Here is a 24,294-nt window from a genome sequence, read left to right as displayed (position 1 = left end):
ACATAAATGTGGGTTACGCAGAGACATACAATGGAAGGTGCTGAATGGATCTGGCCATTTCAGGTTGTGGGAATATTACTTCCACCACAGCCAATTCTAAAGCTAGAAAATAAACATCTCCTACTCTCATAAAAGGAAGAGAGGAAGGGGGCTGGGGCACAGTAGGCTAAATTTCTGCCTACAGCACCGGCATCCCATAGGGCACAGGTTCATGTCCAGGCTGCTCCGTTTCTGATCCAGCTCCCTGCTTGTGGCCTGGGAAGGCAGTGGTGGATGGCTGAAGTCCTTGGGTCCCTGCACCACCTGGGAGATCCGAAAGAAGCTCTTGGGCTCCTGGCTTAGATCTCACCCAGGGCAGCCACAGTCATTTAGGGAGTGAACCAGTGGATGAAGATCTTTCTCTCTGTAACTCTGCCTTTCAAATAAATAAATCTTTAGGGGGGATGCAGTAAAACTGCAGTTGGGGATGCGAGCACCCTGCATCAGCTCATCAGAGACCTAGCTACTGGGTTTTGAATCCAGCTCTGTACTCTTACACCTCAGAAAGCAGTGGAGGTGAGCCAAAGTGTTTGGGCCCTCGCCACCCATGTGGGAGGCCTGGAAGAGACACCTGGCTACACAGCCTGGCCTAGTCCTAGGAGTTGCTGCCATTGGAGGGTGGGAGTGCACCAGCAGATGGAAGATCTCTCTTCTCTCTCCTCTCTCTACCTCACCCTTTCTCCATTGCTCTGACTTCCAAATAAATGAATCATGATCAAAGAAAGTGTATTTTACTACATCAAAGCATAACTCACCTCTGTGTTCATGCGTGCTCTCTCTCAATGGCAAGTCTAACAAAGCCTGTAGGGGTGCATCCTCCTGTCCCAGCCCAAGATCATGTAAGGTAAAGTGAGGCCAGGGACAGGAGGCAGTGAAGGAGAAGCCCTTTCTTCCCCACAGCATCTCATGCTTAGCATTACAACCAAGGCACACTGGGAAACTCCACTTCACACCATGCAGCACTGGTTCAGCGGGAGTTGGGGGGAAGCACTCCACCAGCCTGCTTCTAGCGAAATCCCACTTTTCATCTCACCTGAGGGACAGGTGTTTGGCACGGAGCTACCTGCATCCTCTACTGGAGGGCCCTGGGCTCAGGACTCAGCTTCCTGCTAACGCACAGCCTGGGAGGCAGCAGGGAATGCCCAAGGGGAGACCTAGACTGAATTTCTAGTCCCTGGCTTTGGTCTGCTCACAGGTGCAGCTACGGTAAGTTTATTTACAGAGCGCACCAAAAGATTTTTAAAATTCCGTCCACCTCTTTTTGTCTTCCAAATACAAATAAGCAGGGCCCAGTGCAGAAGCCCAGTGGATAAAGTCCTCGCCTTGCATGCACCAGGAACCCCATATAGGCTATGGTTCTTCAAATGGGGAACCATACCCCAACTGCTTCACTTCCCATCCAGCTCCCTGCTTGTGGCCTGGGAAAGCAGTCGAGGACGGCCCAAAGCCTTGGGACCCTGCACCCACGTGGGAGACCTGGAAGAAGCTCCTAGCTCCTGGCTTCAGACTGGCTTAGTTCCACCATAGCAGCCACTTAGGGAATGAACAAGCAGATGGAGGAGCTTTCTTGCTGTCTCTCCTTCTCTGTAAATCTGACTTTTCAATAAAATAAATATTTTTAAAATGCAATAAACATAAATTTTAAAAGAAAAAATGTAATAAAGAAAATACAAGTAGCCAATGGCTAGTGCTGTGACATAGAACTAACTGCCTGCTGCAGCGCTAGCACCCCCTAGTGGAGGGCCAGTTCAATTCCTGGCTGCTCCGCTTCTGATTCAGCTCCCTGCTGTTACACCGGGGAAGGCAGAAGATGGCCCAAGTGCCTGGGGCCTTGCCACCCACAGGGGAGGCCTGGCGGTGGAGCTCCCTGCTCCTGGCTTCAGTCTATACTAACATCAGGCAAGTCAAAACCAAAAATATAAAACTCAGGCAGTGAATGCAGTATCAGGCATGAGAATCTCAGCAACCCAAATTAAGTGTCTGTGCATTTATTTACCAGACCCTGCCCAGGCATCTCGCCACTCCCGGCTGCTCTCCCCTCATTGGTAACCCAGCAGCTGCTGCCACGGTGCTCCCAGGCCTTTCTGGCTGAAGTTCCGCTTTGGATGCCACCTGCATGATTTAGTCATGTTGACTAAATCATCCCCAATCTGCCTACTTCTGGGTCCTCAAGGAAAGAATCACCTCAGGGAGTGGGTGTTGCGATACAATGTTTCGAAAGGCTGCCTCTGGGGTACCCAAATCTCTTAGCAGATGGTCAGGTGCAGTTCAGGCTAACTACTTGCAGTTTCTTTTTTTTTTTTTTTTTTAAAGATTTATTCATTTTATTATAGCCAGATATACACAGAGGAGGAGAGACAGAGAGGAAGATCTTCCGTCCGATGATTCACTCCCCAAGTGAGCCGCAAGCCGATGCACGCCGATCCGAAGCCGGGAACCTGGAACCTCTTCCGGGTCTCCCACGCGGGTGCAGGGTCCCAATGCATTGGGCCGTCCTCAACTGCTTTCCCAGGCCACAAGCAGGGAGCTGGATGGGAAGTGGAGCTGCCGGGATTAGAACCGGCGCCCATATGGGATCCCGGGGCTTTCAAGGCGAGGACTTTAGCCGCTAGGCCACGCCGCCGGGCCCAATACATCTTATTTTTAAAAAGAAAGATATCTTCCGTCAATGGCTGGCTCACCTCTCAAATGCCTGCAACAGGTGGGGCTGGGCCAGGAAAAAGCCATCTGCTGGGTGCTCCTTAGCAGCAAGCTGGATTTGAAGCTGAAGAACCACAATTCGAACCAGGCATTCACTCCTGTGTCCTGAACTAGTGTACCAAACAGTCCATGAAAGCCTGATGCCAAAATCCCACCCACAGTAACGAAGTTGTACTCCTGGAAAGTGATTGCGGGGAAACGAGAGGGATTTGTCATGAAGAGAAAAGCTCTTTTTCTTTTTAAAGGATTTATTTGTTTTTATTAAAAAGGCAGATCTATAGAGAAAAAGGAAAGAGCAAGATCTTGCTTCTGCTCGTTCACTCCCCAAGAGCTAGCAAACGCTGGAGCTAAGCCGACCCAAGGCCAGGAGCCAGGAGCTTCTTCTGGATCTTGCAGCAGCTTGGAGGGGCCCAAGGCTTAGGGCCATCTTCCACTTCTTTCCCAGGCTACAAGCAGGCAGCTGGGTGGGAAGTGGAGCAGCTGGGATACGAACCTGCACCTACATGGGATGCAGGTGCCCGCAGTTGGAGGATTTGCCAGGTGAGCCAAAGCACTAGCCCCATGAGGCAGCTCTTGACTGATAACCTTATCTGGAAGCGCCTCGGTGGAACATCTTGTTCTGGCCATGTCAGTGGCCAGTGTATGCTGAGTCTATCAGTGGCTTGTGTAGGCTGCATGCTCTTGGCTCTGAGCCGTGAGTGCTGGAGACCCCATGTGGACTGTGGACGCTGGAGCCTGAGCAGCAAAGGGAGCTCGGAGTGGAGCTGTGGCCTTGGTGGATCCTTCTGGAAAGTGTGCCTGGCCACTTCCTCTGAGTGTTAGTTAACCCTCTGTGGTTGAAATGTGTCTGTCTTGAAATGCCCTGCCGGTTTTGGGAACTTGTTTCATACGCTTTGGAACCAAATGGGCTAGTCCTAAAAACATCATTGTGGGAAGGTGTGTGTCTGGCCGAGTGGTTGAGATGGCCACATCCCACATCAGAATGCCGGAAGTAGATTCCTGCCTGTGGTTCCTTGCGCCAGCCTCATGCTGGAGTGCACCCAGGGAGGCGGCACGGCCCAGCCCCAGCCCTTCCCGAGGGACTTGGGGTTACCCCCCCGCATCCCACCACTGGCTTTCAACTGAGTAAAAGAAATATTTTAAAAAGAATGTTCTTGTAGCAGGCTCTGTGGCATGGAAAACAGCTACCTGCAGTGCTGGGATGCCATATGGATTCCACTTTAAATCCCAGCTGCTCTACTTCCCATCCAGTTTCCTGCTCAGGAGCCTGGGAAAGCTGTGGGGGATGGTCAAGTGCTAGGGCCTTGGCACCCACGTGGGAGACAAAGAAGCTCCTGGGTTCGAACATAAGGAAAGCCAGCAGCTTGTGGTGCACCTGCCAATTCCAATCTGTGCCCTCCCTGACACTGCCACACAGAAAGACTTCACAGAATCACACACAGGTGTCTACTGAGGGTGTCCCCCAAATATGTGGCTAAGCCTGGAGCAGGAAAGTGGATATAGTAAAGTCTTAGTGCTAGGGCCGGCGTGGTTGCGCAGCTGGCTAAACCACCTCACCAGTATCCCAAGGCCAGCAGCTCCGCCCTGAGATCTTCCCAGCTCCCTCCTCTGCTCAGTGTCCACTCGAGGGAGCTCCAGCACTCACAGCACTGAACCAAGAGCAAGCAGCCTACACATGCTGTGCACCCCGCCCCATGGACCCTGCTCCCCTTCAGAGACCAGAGAAGCTCCTGTCTCCTTGCTTCAGAGCGGCCCACATCCAGTTGTTGTGGCTATTTGGAGAGTAAATGAGCGAGCAGGAGATCTTTCTCTCAGTCTCTCCTTCTCTCTGTAAACCTACCTTTCCGACAGAAATAAATAAGTGTGGGCACAGCGCAGTAGCCCAGTGGCTAAATTCCTTGCCTTGCACCTGTCGGGATCCCATGTGGGCACTGGTTCATATCCCGGCAGCTCAGCTTCCCATGCAGCTCCCTGCTTGTGGCCTGGGAAAGCAGCAGACGATGGCCCAAGGCCTTGGACCCCTGCATCCACACGGGAGACCTGAAGGAATGCTTGTGGCTTCAGATCAGCTCAGCTCTAGCTGTTGCAGCCATTTCAGGAATAAACAAGCAAATGAAATATCTTTCTCTCTGTGACTATACCTTCTGATAAAAAGAAATAATGCTCCCCCCAAAAAAATTCACCATCTCTTTCCGCATCCAGCGTATGTTTTCGTTAGGTACTTGCTGTTGTTTCATGGGCAGGCAGGCAGGTTGAGCAAGCATTTGAAAAAGCAAACAAACAAATCTTTGGGGAGGAGATTACTACTTGCACACGCTTCTACACAGGAAATTAACTTTGAGTGATTTATATCTTCTAATGAACAAATTATAGCTATTACTTTTGTACACCAATTGATAATTAAATAGAGATCATTTTATATTGATTTCTAAAAGTACTCCTTGGGAAGGTTTGTAACTGTAAGTATCTGCGGTTAGCAGAAAATCTACATTAAGGTTGACAAAATAAAGCAGCAGTCCAACTTCAGCCCGAATAATGGACGCACCCAAATCCTCCTTCAGGTCTGGGTGGGAGACGAAAGGGGGTGCTGGTGTGTATCCCCCCGACACCACCTTCAGAGCCCGTCTCTGTGAGAACCACATCTACAATTCTAGGGAGCAAAAGAAGGCTTTGGAGAAAAAGCCCCGGGCACCTGGCAAAACAAGGTGTGTGAGTAGCTGGCCTCAGGACCCTCCCCCCAGCCTAGCAATAACAGTCTAGTCCATGCAGTCAGTCAACTCTGCTGGTACAAAAGCCCACGAAGGAATATTCCTGAATTCCCCAGCAAGAGGTCACACCAGCTTCCCCTCCTCTCTCCGTTCCAAGAGACAAAGCCTGGATGTTCCATTGGAGAGCTGAGCACCAGAGGCCAGCTTGCTGGCTTGGGATAATCAATCTCGCCCCCTTGCCATTTTCCAACAGGAGAGGTGGGGAAAGATGAAAACACAGCATCAGACAGCTGAGCCTTGAGTTCATGTTATGGGGCAGGAGGGCTTGGGAACTGCTGTGAGACTGCCTGCACAGGGCAACGCAACTTGGAGTGCTTTGGGTGCAGCTTAAATTAACCCCACCTTGTGCGGAGCACCAGTCGGAGGTGGCCAGCCAGCCACCTGTGCAACTTCAGCCCCCAGAGGGCATTCATAATTCAGGATTATGAAATAAACGGGAACTTCTCAAATAAATATATGAACACTTCTTATTTACCCTGTCCAGTCACTTCAAGAACGTGACATTTAGGATCAGTGTGATGGCTTAGAGGCTAAATCTTCACCTTGCAACCACCAGGACACCACCTGGGTACTGGTTTGTGTCCTGGCTGCTCAGTTTCCCATCTAGCCAGGATGGCGCAAAGCCTCCAGACCCCACAGCCGTGTGTAGACTCAAAAGAACGCTCCCGGCTCTGGATCAGCTCAGCTCTGGCCACTGCGGCCACTTGAGGAGTGAACCAGTGGACGAAGGTCTTTCTCTCCTCTGTAAAATCCGTTATCTCACCCCCTCCATTACAGCTTCCAAAGCATTCACTCCTTTACTGTATCTGCACACACAGCAGGTTTTCCATAAACCAAAAGGAGCCTCCCCCCCAAAAAAAATTTTAAAACACACAGCTGGGCTCACAACTTTTGTGGGAAACCCAACTCCTGACATCCAACAAGGATTTATAAATATCAAAAGTAGGAAAAAACTGGGGTGGGAAAAGGGACAATCTTACTCATTTTCCAAGATTCCCTCTAACCCAAGTAGGAGTTGTATTTAACTTTCAAAATATATATCCAGGAGACGGAACACCTGCCGTGCTGTCAAAGCAAGAACTGCAGGTTTGGAAGCCATGTGCCTCTCTTCTTCCTACAATACCTTTGCCGTTTTCCAAATGACATATTCCTAGAATTGGAAGTAAGAGCCAGGCAAATAAGCTTGTCCCTGAAATCATGAAGCCAGTGCCATTTACTTAAGAAAGGAAATGTTAAAACTCCTGGTGCAGAACGCTCCGCTCCCGGGGCAGGGCAGACTGCCACAGTTAGCAAGAGGCAAGTTCATGGCACGGTTATGCCTGCCTGCAAGGTAACCCCACAGGAACAGGCTGCCTGCCAGCCACATCCATGGCCCAGGATGGTAAAAATCTACTCCCTGCACCCCCATGAAACTGCTCAGCTCCCCACAACCTAAGGACTCAACACAGCCTTGACAAGTGATTCTCTTCTGTTATTTCTTATTCAACACTTTCTTATGGGAACAAATACCAAGGAATATCTATCTACCTGCTAGCCCAGACTTTCCTGATAGCCAGCCAGCAGCCTCTTCATTTTTTCCAAGGCAGACAGCATTTGGTTCTCTGATTAATAGGTGAGGTGCCGGAATGCAAAATGTGAGTTACAGCAACGCTAAATGCTCACTTCACTGGCTCCCTTTATCCCTGTCAGAACAACACCCCAGCTGGAATTAACACCATCTTTTGGTAGACATTCTGAGTTTGTCACAAGCTTTATTAAAATTGGTTAGGAACTTTGATCTTCGGCTAACAGGCACATTCAGACTTCACTCTTGAGGGGGGAGAAATCACCACCCTAATAAACAAGCAAGGTGAAAAATCAGTCTGTATTGTAAAAAGAGCATTTGAGCTGGGCTCTCCTTTATATGTAATAGGCACATCATCTAAAATACAGGTACCGCTGAGCGGTTTACTCTGGGAATGCGACAGGCATCGAACTGGGCACCAGGGCTGGATGCTGGTGCAGTCCCCTCCTAGACAACAGCGCATTCACACAACAACCCACGGCGCTCACAGTAAGAGATCTGAGGCCAATCGGTCTCGCAAGGTCATCCAGGGCTGGAATTCTAGAACCCACCTTTGCTGCCCTAGAATACTCCATGCTGGGATTGCATGCAAACCAGGCCAAGAACTTCTGCAACTCATTTTGCATCCCAGACTCAGAAAAAGCCCTGGGCACCCAGCCCTGCCTGCATGACAATATTGTTTCCCCCCCACCCCCCACCCCAGCTCTAGATGACAGCAGCATCACCCCATTGGCTCTTGGTCACCAGCAACACAGCCTTCCTTGGGGACCTCCAGGTCCAGGAGTCATAAAAGCTCAGTTCAGATCCAACACTCGCCCTCACAGAATTGCCCCAAAGCAGCAAAGAGCCTTCTGCTCCCACCCAACAGAAAAGAAACATTGAAGGGCATCTGTGAGCAGCCGGCTCAAGGCAAACACACTTAACCCTAACACAAAGTTGAAGGCGGGTACTCCCTGGCCAACCCAGAGTCAACCACAGCTGACCCACGGATGGAGCTGGCAGCTTCCAAACCCCCACTCCCCCAACAGCCCTGCCAGGGCATGCAACCTGTGGTTGCAGAGCCAGATCCACTCCCTAGGCACAGAACTATACAGCCCACTAAAGTCGGGGACTAGAGCATGGCAACAAGCAAATGTCATCACGCTGCAAAATACAAGTCCCTCCTCGGAGGGCCGAGTCAGCAGGCAGACCCTACCACAGCCGCGGCTGGTGTGGAGGTGGGAGTCAGGAGGGCTGCTTCTACAAAATGCTTTCCCAGACCACAGGACCCCACCAGTGGGTCCTGCCTCTACCTTGTCAGTGTCAGATTGTCCCAGCAGTTCCCAGAAAGAAAAGGGTGCTCCCAAATCACCCCATGGAGCTGTTGACACAAGCAGATTTTAACATTGGAAGCACAGGTGTTCAGGAGTCACAAACTAACCACGGGCTGGGCCAGTGGGAAGGAGGGGTGGGGGGGCTCCAAAATGGCTGAGCCAGGCAGCACCCTGGCAAGGAAGGCTGCAGAAGTGGCTGTCCAAGCAGAGGAGGACTCCGGACAGTGTGTGGGAGTGAAATACCATCTTCTCTACCAAGTGGTGGCTGTCTGTCACCTTTAAACACAGTACGAGTGAAGGAGGTATAAGTTTGCTAAAACGGAGCAAACTTTTCACGCTAAAGCTAATTTTGTTTAGTAAGACAAGTGTGCTTGCCAAAACAGCTCCAGCCTGGCGGTAGACAGCTCCAGACGGTAGACAGGAAGGAAGGGTACTGCTCGCTCTTCCATGGGGTCTGAGTGGCTTTGTCACTGCAGAAGTCCATACTGACTCAACCCCAGGCATCCACCTCCACCGCCCAAATATTAGGAAGGGTGTACCTTTAACTTGGAGCATGACTATAACTCACAGAGAAATTCAGTACTCTTCCCCAGAAAATGACATTCTGTTGCACCCTGGGGGTCTTCTCTCCCCTATAGCCCCACTCCACCCCACCCCTCTCCCCATACACTAGATCCTAATCTGCAAGGAAACTGGCTCCATTTTTTCCTTCCTAAGGTTTGGATCCGTATTTAGAGCTTAACCATTCATTTTTCTAAAGGTACTGAAAGAATCAGGGAAAAACTGCCAAGTGCATTCCAAGCATAAAAAACGAAGGACAATATGGAGAAGGGACCTTTTCCCACTCCACCTAGATTAAATTTCAACTTTTTTTCCAATCGGAGAAGTGGGTTTAAGGCCACCAGGCAACGGCTCCGGATCTCCGCCTCAAGTAACAGGTGAGGTGCTCAACAGGAGCTTGTGCACTCCAAAGTCTGTGGCCCCCAGCTCTTCCAGGGCTCCCACACAGTCCACACACTGATGGCACAAACTACCCAACCACAGCAGAATCTGCTCCCCAACACTTTGGTGCCCCCCTCTTTCAGTAACAGGGTAGAGGAGGAGGAAGAGCCGGGCACACCGTGTGTAAAGCAGCAAAGGTTTGCCCCAAGCCCCAAGCCCCAAGGTGGGGGTAATCCAAGCCCGGGTGTGTGGGGGTGTGTGACGCAGCTGGGGGCGGGCACTGGGCAAGATCACCCCCACTTGGCTGGCAGCTTGGGGTGAAATTGTGGGCGCCCAAGAGGCCCAACTGTTAATTCCAAATAGAGACGCTCAGGGGCCAGAATACACTGTTTCTACAGGACTGGAAACAGTGGCGGAGCAAAGGACCGCACACAGGGGTCTCCCCGCTCTCCTCGCCACCGGGGGGTCGACGGCTGGGCTGCCCCGCGGTCCAGACTAAGACCAAAAAGAAAAAAAAATTATTCTTGTTCTCCCTATCGGCGCACGCGGAAACCAGGTCTAATAACCTGGTGCAAATAAGCTACCCACACGTGCAAAAACCACGGCGGCCAGGCTCGTGCCCTCCTTCGAAGCAACGATTTGCAAGGCTTTTTTTTCTTTTTAAACAAATGAAACAGAACATGCACCGGAGGCTCAGCTTCCTGCACTGGAGACACAAACTCATACCTCTTCCAGAGACAACGCTTGCCACATTTGGCCCTCACAGGGAGAAAAAAAAGAGTGTAATATGGAAAAAAGTCGGGCACACCCCCACGCTTTAGGACCCCAAGAGTCGTCCATACTCTTTCAGGTCACGAACATACCAGGGTTAGCAACGACTGCCACGCAAAAGGGGTGAAGGGTGGAGGGAAACATGCGGAAAAGCTAACGCTCCCCGGTGTCCTCGCGCGAAGGGGAGTCCCCGGCACGAACGCACACACGGTTACCCCGGTAGACACACACCCCAGCACACACGGCCCTGGGCCAGCGTCCCCCGCCCCTAATAGCCACCCAGCGAACTCACCTCGTCCTCGTGGTGCTGGCAGAAGCCGAGGCGCTCGGGGAACACCGAGAGGATGGAGAAGGGAGCGCTGGGGAAGGGCGGCGCGAGCCCGAGCTGCTGTGCCGCGGCGGCGGCGGCGGCTGCAGCGGCGGCGGCGGGCCCCGGCGGGCCGCGCTCAATGAAGTGGTCCTTGGTGAGACGCACGCGCTGGTGCGCGCGGACACAGTTGTCGCACAGGTGTTCCTGGCAGTCGAGGCATCGCGAGGAGGCCGCGTTGCCCTCGTCGCAGGAGCTGCAGCCGTGAGGGCGGCGCAGCAGCAGCGCCGACTGGGATGCAGTCGGGCCGCCCGGAGCAGCGGAGCGGGAAGGAGCGCTTTGCTGTGAAGGCAGCACCGGTGCCGACGGCGGCGGGAGCGGAGGCGCGGAGGCGGGCGCGCGCGGGTGCGGGTGGTGCCGGTGGTTGTTGTGGCCGCCAGCGCCCGCGGGGGCACCGGCGCGCCCGTTCTTGGGCTGCGGCTCGTCGGCGGTGGCCACCACGGCGTCCAGCAGGTTGCTGAGGAGGAAGGCGGACGAAGGCAGCGAGTCCATGCCTGCCGCCTCGGCCAGCACGACCTTCTGGTCGCACACTGGACACAGCAGCTTCAGCGGCTCTCCCGGAGCGCCACTGGCCGCGGCCGGCAGCCGGTGCGTCTCGAGGCAGGGGCGGCAGAAGGCGTGCAGGCAGGGCAGGACGTGCAGGCGGCGCGCCGCGGCTCCGGGGCCTCCGCCGCCTGCGGACGACGTGGACGTCTGTGAGGACGAAGAGGAGGCAGACGAGTTGGAGGAGAGAGGTGCGGGCGAGCCGCACATCTCCTTGCACAGCAAGCAGATCTGGAAGTCGGTTTCAGCGAACGAGGCCATTTGAAACCCGTCCCGGAGGAGGGAGGAGACCAGAGAGGAAGAGGAGGAGGTAGAGGAGGAGGCGAAAGCGGACGAGGTGGGTGGGGGAGCCGCCGACTCACTCAGAAAAACGCATCGATTAGGCCTGCGACCTGGGTGTCGGCACCAGAGAGGCGCGGCCCGCGCGCGGCTGCTGCTGCTCCCGACCCCGCGGGCATTAAATGCCACTACCCAGCGGCGACGCGGATTCCTGCCGGAGGTCGCGGGGGCCGCGTGCCTTCCGAAGCGGGAAAGCCGGAACAAGCCCCAACAAGCACGCAAACGGCGAGCAAGGGACTCGGGGGGTCAGAGGGCTCCCTGGAGCAGCCGAGGCTTCGCCTTGCGCCGGCCTAGAGAAGGTTCCCCCTTTCCCTTGCCCCTACGCCCCTCCCCCCGAAAAAAGGCAGAGTACGTTGTGTGCAATCCCAGTCCGGGCGAAAGCAGAAATTTGGCCTGATGAGTTTTGATTTGTTGTTGTTGTTGTTGGGGTGCTTTTTTTTTCCTTCTTCAACAGAGTCAATCTCTTCTTGGGAAGGCGCCCCCAACTAGTAAAAGCGGGAGCAACAGCACGTCTCCGAACCGGCGTCCCCCCGCGCGACGCCGGCCGCCCCGCCGCATGACGCAGTGGCCAGGGACTCGTGGGTGGCCCGGGGCTCGGGCACGGCCCGGGGCGGCCTCCCCTGCCAGGGCGGGCGGCCCCCGGCCCGCAGCTGCAGCTCGTGGGGGTCCTGCCGCACGCGCGCACTACGCACGCGCGGCCCACGCGCTTGGAGGCTCCCGCGTGCCCCGCCGAAACGGGCCGCGGCCGCCCGAGCTCAACCCGCACACGCTGCCCGGGGCCCCGCGTGGCTCCGTGGCCCCCCGCCCCCGCTCCGCCTCGCCGGACCAGGGCGCCTCCCGCGCGCGCTCCTTCCTCTTGGCTTCGGCCGCTCTAGAGCGCTGGGCCGCAGGTCCCCGCGGGCCGCTCTGAATTATTCATCGGCAGGAAGATATTAGATGTACCCGCTGCCCGCTCCGCGCGGGCCGTCGTGCAATGCTATCCGAGCTCCGCGCGCGCCCCGCGCCCCTCCTCCTCGTCGTCCTCCTCCTCCTCCTCCTCGCGTCCGTCCTCTCTGAAACCTTGGCAGCGAAGAGGGATCACATTTCCTTTGTCATCGGGCCATTTCGTCCTCGCCGCGGTCCCCCTTCCGATCCCGAGCCTCGGGGACCTAGCCTTCTCCCGAGCGCGCTGGGAAAAGAAAAAAATCAGTGGAACCCGCAACGGTCCCGCGCGGAGAGTCCTGGAGCCGCGTGGCCCAAGGCTCCGGCTCTCTTGTGCGTCATCCTTCGCTCCGCGACGAGTCGCCCGAGTGGGACACGAGTGGCTCCGGCCCCTCCACCCGTGCTCTCCTGCTGTCCTGGGGGCTTTTTGCACAACTCTTTCCCCACACCCCTAATTCGGGCAGCCGTGGAGTGTGCGCCGGCGCGCGCGCGCGCGCGTCCCCCTCTCTCCGCTTTGCCGCCTCTTCCTCCTCCTCGCAGGACGCCGGTTATTGGGGACTGATCGGAATTCGGAATCCTTTTAATCTCCGAAGGAGCAAACTCACTTCCGCCCGAGTCCGGAGAGGGGGGCTGGGGGAGGGGTTCCAGGCAAACAGGAAACATTAGCCCTGTCGGCAAGGCCCGCTTTTGTGTGCTCCCTCCCGCCTCGCTGCGGCCTCCTCCCCGCCGCCGCGGGCCGCTGGAGAGATGGACGACCCTCGGGCCGCCGTGGGGCGACTTCCGAAACCCTGGGCGCCAGGAGCCCCGGGTGGCTTTTTTGCGTGAATTAAAAAAAAATCTTTTTCATTTTGAATCCCTGGCTCCACGCAGTCTGCTCTCCACGGCTGCGAACGTCTAAGTCCCCCCTCCCCCCCCAACCTTTTTTTGTTTGTTTTCTCCTTCGTTTGCTGAAGGACTGCCTGTTTGTGGTCCATAACACACAATTGTGTATCGTTGGATGCGTGGCATGGAATGGATCTGAAATCTCCCTTGCGGAAGGACCAAGTACGTGTGTGTGTGTGTGTTTGTATGTGTTCTTGGGGCGGTTAGGGAGGGGGCTGGAAGGCAAGGGGGCAGCTGTTAAGGGGGAGGCGATCCGGTGATGGCCCCATGGCCATCTGGGTGGTGCCTGAGGCCGCCTGGGCGGTTCTGGGAGGGGACAGCCTGGAGAGAGCCTATGCCCAGGCTGAGGGACCCCAGTACCCCCCTGCAAACACCATCCGCCCGTAGTGACATCTTGGGTTCCTCGTCCACAGGGAACAGCCACAAGCTGAATGAATCCGAAAATGTCTTGGAAGAGAGCCAAGCACAAAAGGCTCGTCTTGTGCGAATGCCTTGAATCCTGGGGATGGAGGATCACTGGGAGCACCGTGAAAGTCTGAATTTCCCGATATCGCAACTGAACTTCAGTCAAACGAACTTAAAAATGAAGAAAGTAATAAAAATTGTGGAGGCTGGATTTACAACCTGAACGAGGGCGCCGGGAGCTTTAGGTTGGAGAAATACGGCACGGGGCCTGCCCTTCCCCCCCCCCTCGGCTTTTGCCCCTTGGAATCCAGGGGAAGGTCGGGCTGGAGTGAGAGAGCCAGAGCCCTAAAGTCAGGCCAGCTGGACAAATGTGCTGAAGGCCTCCGGAAGGACAGAGCCATGTTAGGGGCTCAGGGCTCCAAGGGAGAGCCACGCGCCGGCACCCCCAGAAAGGCCCCAGCACTAAGGGCCAAATGAAAGGGCGAGGCGCACAGCCCCTAAAATGCCCAAGGAATGAGCAAATCCTGGGTGCAATACAACCAACACGCAGCCGGCTGGAAACCTCTTACAACTTGGAAACGAGAGGGGGGCTTCCCCTGCCACCATCTGTTGCCAATACAACGAGTTTCTTCCATGATGTGAGACCACGTGTGAATGTGTACACACACGCACTTACACGCACACACAAATCCAGGCACGCCTGCCCTCTTTCGGCCATGCTGGCTCCGGTCCAAGGTGTCCTGTCTATTTGTGTGTGTGGTTTCTTTTCCCTTCTCTGACTGTTTCTAGTTCTTTTTAAAAGCCCAACAAGAGGAAAGCAGATGGGAGAGAATTGCCAGAAGGAAGATGCCCCAGAGGGTCAGAACCGGGAATGGCCCAGACCTGCTGTCTCCATAGTTTGGCCCCACCCACCAATAAAGAGAGAGAGAGAGAGAGAGACAGCGCGTGTGCACTGAGATGGGGGGAAGGAGACCTACCCAGGCAGAAGTACAAAATGGACCAAGCCTTGAAGACTCAACTCCAGAAAGGGAAATTAAGTTAATACATTTAGGGGACAGTTGCTCAGAATAAGCGAAAGCAGGGGTGAAGAGAGAGGAAGGGAAGGTTTGATTTCCCTTCATGGACAAGGTTCCCTCCTTTCTCCATTTGGCATCACCAGGACCGTGCCAGGAAGCGGGCCTGCCCTGCCAGTTGTTGCATGGGGTACAGTCCACAGCTTCCCCTAAGACCCCATGGTGTTTCCCAAAGTTTGCAAAGTCGGTGTTCTGGCCATCAACCAGCTTAACTGCAGTTGTATAGAAATACACAGCTGTGGTTGTGATTTGTTGAAATGTTGGCACCACCACAATGACTCACAGATACAGTGTTGCATTCCAGAATATTGTAGCTACACCATGGGGGGAGCTATATACCTGCGCAGGAAGGAGCCATGTCCTTTGAACTGTGAACTAACCATTGCCAGGCTCCCTCAGCCACTCCCCATCTTAGCCTCCCAACTTGCTCTCCACAGGTTTATACTCAAAACGGACATTGGTGTGCCTCTGTGGCTTCCCAAAACAAGCCACCTTGTGTTGACACATGCTTACACGGGCAGTACATTTGTTTCTTTTGTCGGTGTATCTGTAACCAGATTTTGCCACAGACTTGGGGGTGGACTGGGGGCAGGGAATGTTTCCATCTGAGCCAGCAACTCTGCCTCCACTGTTTTCATCTGATAGTTTCACATTACATTCCCTGTGCACTTCTTTGGAGGTCAACATTGCACCTTTTTCTCACCATCCTTGGGAGGCATGTGTTATTTTTAATCATGTAAATTACCAGAGTATTAAAAAAAGAAATACCAACAGGGCCTGGCCCAATAGCGTAGCAGTTAAGGTCCTCGTCTTGGACGTGCCAGGATCCCATATGGGCGCCGGTTCTAATCCTGGCAGCTCCACTTCCCTGCTTGTGGCCTGGGAAAGCAGTCGAGGACAGCCCAGAGCACTGGGACCCTGCACCTGCCTGGGAGACCCAGAAAGAAGTTCCTGGCTCCTGGCTTCGGATCAGCACAGCAGCAGCCGTTGCAGTCACCTGGGGAGTGACTTATCGGACGTAAAATCTTCCTCTGTCTCTCCTCCTCTCTGTACATCTACCTTTCCAATAAAAGTAAATGAATCTTTTAAAAAAATACCAACAACATCAAATGCAACATTACAACATGATTACTATTTTGAACCTTGTAGGGGCAGGGGCTTGCAGGGAGACCAGCTGACAGACCACCACTGATGCACAGCCTATACCCTGCTCCGTGCTGCTTTCCCACTGGGGCCCACTCTGCACACCACCCTTGCAATCATTAACAGAAGGGTGTCAGCTGCTTTCAACAAGCAGGGAGCTGAGAGGAACAGCTTGTCAGAGGTTATACTAGAAGCCCCAGTCCCCGGGAACTATATAAAGGACCAAGGGGGAACTCAAATTGCATATATAAAAAGTTAAGAGTAAATATTCCCAGCTTTGGTAGTTAAAAGTAGATTACCACTTGGCTGGGCTGACAGCCATTCCCCCCAACACACACACACACACACACACACACGTACACACTCACCCCTGTTCCATCACCACTCTGAACCCAGTGGCTTTGAGCTGCTTACCCAGCCTCTCGGCCTCTTGATTTTACATCTGTGTATTAGCAATGATGCAAATACCTAAGCTTATCACCGCTAAAGAAGCTTCTGGACGCTAAGTACTTGTTGCTGCCATAGGCAGCCAGGGAAGTGTTCATCACGTACTTTTAAAACAGGTTGCAACAGGGCAGTTTGCAAACGGCCTGCCTACCCTTGAGTTTGTCACTGCCTAATCACGCCAGTGGCTCAAGGGTCTGGAGTTTGAAAATGAGGTGTATCTGTTAGAATAAGGGGAAGGGTATTTTTCAAAGAAATGCAGCAGCAAGATGAAGATCTAGAACAGATGTGTCCTTTTGCCTGCCCAGCATCCTCCCGCAAATGCCCTCTGGTGTGGTAGCTGACATCTATTCCTCCCTGTGAAAGCCTCTCACTCACTGAGCTTCACTCACTCCACCTGCTCCCACAATTAACTGAAACTGCTCATCCTGAGGGTAAAGGCCTCCAGTGCTCTATGTTCCGCCCAATCTGACTTCTCCATCACTTCCTGGCTGGCGAGAGACTGCTTGCTGCCTGCCAGTTTCCACTGCTTTCTCATGAAGTCCTCAGTAAACGCACCTGGCAGGGGCTAACACTATAGCTTTGTAGGTTAAGCCTCTGCATGTGGCTTTGGGATCCCATATGGATGATGGCTCCAGTACCCCCGGCTGCTCCATTTCCAATCCGGTTACCTACTAATGTGCCTGGGAAAGGAGTAAAGGATGGCCCAGGTCCTTGGGTCCCTGTACCCACATAGGAGACCTGAAAGAAGCTCCTGGCTCCTGGCTTCAGTATGATCCAACCCAAGCTTTGTGTCTATTTAGGGAGTGAACCATCAGATGGAAGATTCTTTCTCTGTCTCTCCGTCTCTCTCCCTCTTCTCTGTCTTCCATCTCTGTAACTCAAATAGAAAAAAAAAAATTTTGTTTAAGATTTATTTCTTTTTATTTGAAAGGCCGAATTATAGGGAAACTGAGAAGGAGAAAGATCTTTCATCCTCTGGTTCACTCCCCAAACACCACATGACTGCAGTGGTCAGGTCTGAGCTGATCCAAAAGCCGGAGTTTCTTCTGGATGTCATGCGTGGGTACAGGGTTCCAAGGACCTGGTCCATCACCTACTGCTTTCCCAGACCGTAAGCGACGGTCGAGCTGGATCAGAAATGGAGCAACCAGGACACAAACCAGGACCAAATGGGATGTCAAGTTTAAGGCAGAGGCTTAGCTTACTATACCAAGCTGCTGGTGGACACCAAAAAAAAATCTTTAAAAAAAAAATAAGAAACTGTTAGAGGGCCTGACGTGGTAGCCTAGTGGCAAGGGTCCTCAACTTAAATGCCATGGGATCCCATGTGGGCACTGGTTCTAATCCTGGTGCCCCTGCTTCCTGTTCAGCTCCCTGTTTGTGGACTAGGAAAGCAGTGGAGGAAGGCCCAAAACCTTGGGACCCTACCCCCGCATGAGAGAGACCTTGAAGAGCCTCTAGACTCCTGGCTTTGGAGTGGCTCAGCTCTGGCTGTTGCAGCCACTTGGGAAGTGAATCAGAGGACAGAAGTTCTTCCTTTCTGTAAATCTGACTTTCCAATAGAAATAAATAAATCTTCCAAAAATTTTTAAATTAGGGGCCCAGCACAATAGCGTAGCAGTTAAGGTCCTCGCCTTGGATGTGCCTTGGATCCCATATGGGTGCCGGTTCTAATCCCGGCAGCTCCACTTCCAATCCAGCTCCCTGCTTGTGGCCTGGGAAAGCAGTCGAGGACGGCCCAGAGCATTGGGACCCTGCACCCATATGGGAGACCCGGAAGAGGTTCCTGGTTCCCGGCTTCGGAATGGCGCAGCACCAGCCGTTGCGGTCACTTGGGGAGTGAACCATCGGACAGAAGATCTTCCTCTCTGTCTCTCCTCCTCTCTGTATATCTGACTTTGCAATAAAAATAAATAAATCTTAAAAAAAAACAATGTATTAGAGTCAGAGAGAGAGAGAGAGCGTGTGCTTATCAACTAATTTACTCCCCAAATGCCCCTAGTAGCTGTATTGCAACCAACCCTGCCCGTTCTCCTAAGTGCATGGCTGTAACCCAAACAGTTCTCCCGGGTCGGAACCAGCAACAAACCCAGGTGCTCTGATAAAGGATGGGACCATCTGAAGTTCAAATGTCTGACCTCCAACTCGCCCCATCCTTTTTGGGTAAGAAACACTGAAGATCTACCTTCTTAACAAATTCCAAGTGTATAATACAGTATTAATAACTACAGTCAGCACACTGTTCATGATGTCTCTAGAACTTCCTCATCTCCTATAAACTGAAATAGTACAATAGAGCTGACCAGCATCTCCCCACTCCCCACCCCCACACACCCTGACAAGCTAGCCAGCTCTCAGCTGGTCTGACTGCACTTGTAAGTGAGCTCATTCTCTGTCTCTTTCTGTGCCTGGCTCATTTGTGTAGCAAATATCCTCCAGGTTCATTCCTGTTGTTGTACATGATAGCATTTCTTTTTTGCTCTCTCTCTCTCTTGTTTTAAAATGTATTTGTTTAATTGCAAGATAAAGTAAGAGAGAGAGGGAGACACAGAGACAAACTTCCATCCTCTGTTCACTCCCCAGATAGCTAGCTAGCTAGGGCTGGACCAGGCTGAAGCCATCTGGGTGTCTCACATGGATGCCAGAGACCCGGGTTCTTGAGCCGTCATCGCCCATCTCCCTAGGCACAGCAGCAGGAATCCAATTGCAAGTAGAGTAGCGAGGACTAGAAACACCGCTCTGATGAGGGATGCGGGCATTGCAGATGTCATAACTCTTTTTTAAATTTTATTATTATTTTCTTTTTTTGTTTGTTTTTAAATTTATTTTTTTATTTTTTTATGGGATGCAAATTTTTTTTTATTCATTGATTACATTGTATTATGTGATACAGTTTCGTTGGAACTGGGACTCACCCCACCCCTTCCCCCGCCCTCCCCCATGTGGAATATTCCACCTTGTTGCATATCCACTGATCAATTGTTATTATTATTTTCTATGATGCAACTTTTGTAGGTGTAAGGATTCCTCCCTCCAACTCCCCTTTCTCATTCCACATTTTCACTTTCCACAACAACATGTTTGTTTTCATTAAGTAATATACCATTGGGTATGTGTGCTACATGTTCCATATCCATTTGCCATTAAGAGACCCTGAAGTGGATAGCTCAGCTCTTGTAATAAACAGAATCCTCCATTTCAACCTGTGCCGGACAACCACTCATTGGCATTCTGCCACTATCAGTGCACATTCTGTAGCATTCTATACACAAGGAGCCTCAGTGTGGACTATTGTGAGTAGTGCTGTAATGAACATAAGAGTACAGTTGTGTCTCCGACACACTGGATTATATAGTCCTATTTTTATTTATTTGGAAAGGCAGAGAGCCAGAGATAGAAAGAGAGATAGAGAGGGAGGAGAGAGATCTTCCACCTGTGGGTTCACTCTCCCAGTGCCCTTGGCAGCAGCCGGGTCTGGGCCAGGCTGACGTTAGCAGCCGGGAACTCAGGAGTGGCAGAAGCCTAAGTGCTTGAGTCATCTCCTGGTGCCCATCAGCAAGAAGCTGGACTTGGAAGTGAGCCTGGGACTCACACCCAGGCCCTCCGTGGCGATGGAATATCAGGCTCCCAAGGGATGTCTTCACCACCGAGCCCCATGGCCACCTAGCTGTTTAACTCTTCATTGTTCAAGGACCCATCAATCACACCATTCTCTACAGCAGCTGTATTCATTGACACCCGTTCTGCAATGTGCAGGGGGGTCCCTTTCTCCCGCTCCCCATCCCTCCTCCCCAGCCTGGGTCTCCACTAACCCTGACCACAGCACTCCAGAGGCATGATGCCTTTTCCTGGGAAACGGCAGGCTCAAGCAAGGGGCACACACCTTGCACAACCCCACCTTGTGCAGACTTGCAGGCTCCAGCGTGTTTACCAGTGCCTCACCTGGGGATTTGCTCATAGCTGACCTCTGGGCTTTGTCCCAGGTACTCGCTCCATCTGACCGCGGCACATGCTTTTCGTGCTATCGTGGCAATCTCTTTCCCATCCCAGCTCACGAGCCCTGACCTCCATTACGTCTCTCAGCAAGAACTCGCCATCTCCCCAGCCCCCATACCTGCCAGCCTCCTACCCAACTGTCTGCAGCACCACTTTGCTTAAAGTGCACCTGCCAGGGGTTCCCCCTTCTTGGGTCACTATTCCTGTGGGAGGGCATGAAAACTAGGACGGGGGCTGGGATGGCTAGATAGAGAGGCACTCAACCACATATGTGAGGGCTGGATGGTTGAGTTGGTTAGATAGAACTAAGTTTTAATACCCATTGACAAGTACCAGAGCCAAATGGGATGTGGGACAGACTGGACTAGTCTGCTACACATACTGGCAAACCAGGGTAGGGGGCGGTCTGGTGGGGGTTATTGTGGGTCGCTGCAGCTCCCACTGGTTGATGTAAGGGCCGAACCAGACTGGACTGCAACACCCATTGGTTCTAGTGCAACTTGGGACTGAAAACAGAACCAATACATCAATTGCAACCACCAGCTGATCGGGGTGATGGACTGTGCCGGGCCCTGGGCTTGCTGGAACATACAAGAAACTAATCTGGGAATACCTCAAAGTATCTTGGGAGATCTCCCCAATCGAACTGCTGGACTCAGAACTCTAACCAAGAAAAGACAGAAGACAGAACAGGACAATCATTCATCTCAGCTATATGTTGGCAGCGAAATATGAGGCAAACGGAGACTTTATGATGGACCATATTAATCAGTGGACGACCTCATCGAGCGAAACTGGCAGCGATTCTTAACTGGAGAACTACTAACACCACTTGAGCACATATCTCAGAGCATGCCCCACATCCGGGACTCGGGGTGGGCGGGAAACCAGGTGGGGCTTCTCCCTCAATATCCCCCTTTACCTCAGATACATGATGGAAACAATATTGACATAATAGCATTACCCACTTCCCTACCCCCTTGAACCTTTTTTTTTCTTTTCTTCTTTTTCCTTTAACTGTAATTAACTATGTAAAGATTGTCAACAACAATACAATAAAATAGATTAAAAAAAAAAAGTGCACCTGCCAGTTGCGTATCAGTCTCTTTCATCTGGGCTTTGGTGGGTGACCCCTCTATACTCCAGCACAACTCCCTTCTCAGATCTTCAAAGTCTACATCGGCTCAATTCTGGCCATGGTGGCCATTTGGAGAATGAACCAGCAGGTGGAAGATTTCTGTCTCTATCTCTCTTTCAAATAAGTAAATAAGAGCCCCCCCCCCCCGGGAGAGAAAAAGAAAAATTAACTCCTTGGAGGCAGGAGCTAACGGACTCTGGTCTGGGCAGCGGAAGTCTTCGCCAGCTGTTGACTGCATGGATTTCCATAGCTTTTCAGGCTTTCCCAGCAAGTGCCTTGAGTCTTCCCAGTTAGGTCTGAGGTCTCTCTTGCAGTGATTTGCAGTCCCTGGGCAGTTTATCAACACTTTTCTTGCTCCTTTACTGAGCAGAAAAAAACCAGGGAACAGCATCACCAGATGCGAATGTTCTTTTGCTTGTATTACCTTATGTTGCTACTGTCTCTTTTCTCTCTAGGTTTTAGCCTTTATCACTTCTTCAGTGCAGTTCATTTCACTCATTTTTTGTTTAATTTAGATTTTAAAAATCACTTTGGATGTGGAGGAAAGCTGTTAAGATACTCCGGAGAACTGGGGCCACAGAATAGTAGGCTAAGCCTCCGCCCTCAGTAGCAGCATCCCATGGGGACACTGGCTTGCGTCCTGGCTGATCGACTTCCCATCCAGCTCCCCCAGCTTGTACCCTGGGAAAGCCCCAGATATTGGGTTCTGCATCCACATGGGAGACCCAGAGGAAGTTCCTGGCTCCTGGCTTCAGATTGGCTCAGCTCTAGCTGTTGTGGCTGTTTGAGGAGGGAACCGGTGAATGAAAGGTCTCTCTCTCTCTCCGCTTCTTTCTGTAACTCTGCCTTTCCAATGAAAAAAATCAATCTTGAAAAAAATGAAATAAACCATTAAAAATATAGTAGAGAACTACCACAGACCCTTCACAAATGCTAACATTTGTCCCAGCTTGTGAGACCACTCCTTCTCTCTGCCCCTGTGTACTGCTGCACAGCTTCTGACACCCACCTGTCTGTAGCACACCTCGCCATCTGTGAAACAACATGCCTACTTGTGTGTGGCAGGAGTCACCACGGGCTTACCTGCAATTCTCGGTTGTTTTCCTTGTTTATGAGCTGCGGCTCATGCAGCCCAAGAGCAACCATAAGCATCAGGACATCTCAGGGTAGCATCAGCTGACCTGCAACCTGCACGATCATCTTTGCAGCCCTCTCACACCCTTTTCCCATCAGCTGCGCCTTTGCCTTGCCCGGGTAACTGCCGGACCCCACGGGGCTGTCAGGCTGCAGCAGCTCTCTGCCATAGTCAGAGGGTCTGGCCCACACAGGTTTAAAGCCTTCTCTTTGGACTCTACCTCTCACTGAACTCTCCAGGGAGGGGACTCTTTGCAGGGCCTTGTAAAAAAACCTTAAATAAACGACATGAACCAATTCCACTTTGACCACTGTCTTGTTAAAATTCCTTCTGAAAGTTTAACTCCTTGGGCCCACAGCACCTGAACAAAAGCCAGGCTGTACCACCCCCAGTCTTGGCTGCTCCTCAAAGGGTTTTATGTGCTGTTTAATGATTTTTCACAAATAGTTTTTCTTGCCCTTAAACTTGGATTAATTGAATTTTAATTCAGCAAGCTCACTCTCTAAACAGGGACTCCTCCAGCTTCACAGGTGGAACTCCTTCCCGGGGCGGGAGGGGGGAGGCGCTGGAGTTTGCCAGGGCTTTTCCAAGAGCAGGGAGGCTAGGCAGGGAGCCCAGCCGCTGGGCGCCCTCAACGCAGCTCTCTCTGGGAAATCTAGCATACATCCTGGTGCTGCTCAGCAAAGGACAACCTCAGTGGCTTCACACAGGAAACAGACCTCGTCAGCTTTCTGCAGCTTCATCTACCCTCGCTCCTCAGCTGCACGCTTCTTTGTACTTTTGAAAAATGTTATTATTTATTTGAAAGGCAGAATTACCAGGAAGAGAGAGGGAATGAACAAGCCTGGCACAGTAGCCTAGTGACTAAGTCATCACCTCATATGCACAGGGATCCCATATGGCTGTCCGTTCGTGTCCTGGTTGCTCCAATTCCCATCCAGCTCCCTGCTTGTGGCCTTGGAAAGCAGTTGAGGATGGTCCAGAAGCCTTGGGACCCTGTACTCGTGTGGGAAACCTGGAAGAAGCTCGTGGCTCCTGGCTTCAGATCGGCTCAGCTCCGGCCATTTCGGCCACTTGGGGAGTGAACCAGCGGATGGAAGATCTTTTCCTCTCTTGCTCCTCTCTCTATACATCTGACTTTCAAATAAAAAGAAATAGAGAGAAACAGAGACGAGTGAGATCTTTCATCTGCTGTTTCACTCCCCAAGTGGCTGCAATGGCCAGAACTGAGTCGATCCGAAGCCAGGAGCCAGGAACTGCTTCCGGGTCTCCCATGCGGGTGCAGGGTCTCAAGGCTTTGGGCCACCCTCTCCTGCTTTCCCTATCTCCAGCTTGGCTCAGCCTGGCCTGCTGCCAACATTGCGGGAGCGAATAGCAGACGGAACTGCTCTCTTTCTGTCCGTTGCCTTTTAAATCAATCAATAAAGCTTAAAAAGCAAATAAACAAACAAACATCAAACCCCAATAGGAGGGGCTAGAGGCGATGCATCCTCCAGCAGCAACCCCTTTAGGCGTTGTGTACACCTTACCCAAGGTGCCACTGCTTCTGCCAAGAGCCAGGAAGGCAGGGCCAGTCAGGCTTTCCCCCTCTGAAATGTGAGCGGTTCCAGGCAAGGGGCAGAACTAAGGCGGCCCCTTCCCCTTCCTACCCACTCCTACCACCTACCACAGTGGCCATTGTCACTGGTGGACTGAATTTGCACAGGTGGGAACCCACAGCTTGGGCAGAATCTCTGCTGCCACACCGAAAGGCATTCATTCATGTGCTGACGGTGGCCTTTGCCCGTGAGCAGCGGCCCCATTCTACA

The 24,294-nt window shown here is 52.5% G+C and overlaps 1 protein-coding gene across 1 annotated transcript in view; it reads right to left on the bottom strand.

The window, feature by feature from the left end:
* TRIM71 (tripartite motif containing 71) overlaps positions 1-11,651 on the bottom strand; it is a 41,428-nt gene extending 29,777 nt beyond the window's left edge. The window contains exon 1 of the mRNA XM_004588247.2: positions 10,390-11,651. Coding sequence (XP_004588304.2) covers positions 10,390-11,268 — 879 coding nt within the window. The 5' untranslated portion in view covers positions 11,269-11,651. The remainder of the gene's footprint in view (positions 1-10,389) is intronic.
* Positions 11,652-24,294: the final 12,643 nt, after the last annotated feature.

This window comes from Ochotona princeps, chromosome 30 (genome assembly GCF_030435755.1).
Source record: "Ochotona princeps isolate mOchPri1 chromosome 30, mOchPri1.hap1, whole genome shotgun sequence".
Classification (NCBI taxonomy): domain Eukaryota; kingdom Metazoa; phylum Chordata; class Mammalia; order Lagomorpha; family Ochotonidae; genus Ochotona; species Ochotona princeps.
The sequence above is the reverse complement of the archived record's forward strand: the minus strand, read 5'-3'. Positions and strand labels throughout refer to the sequence as shown.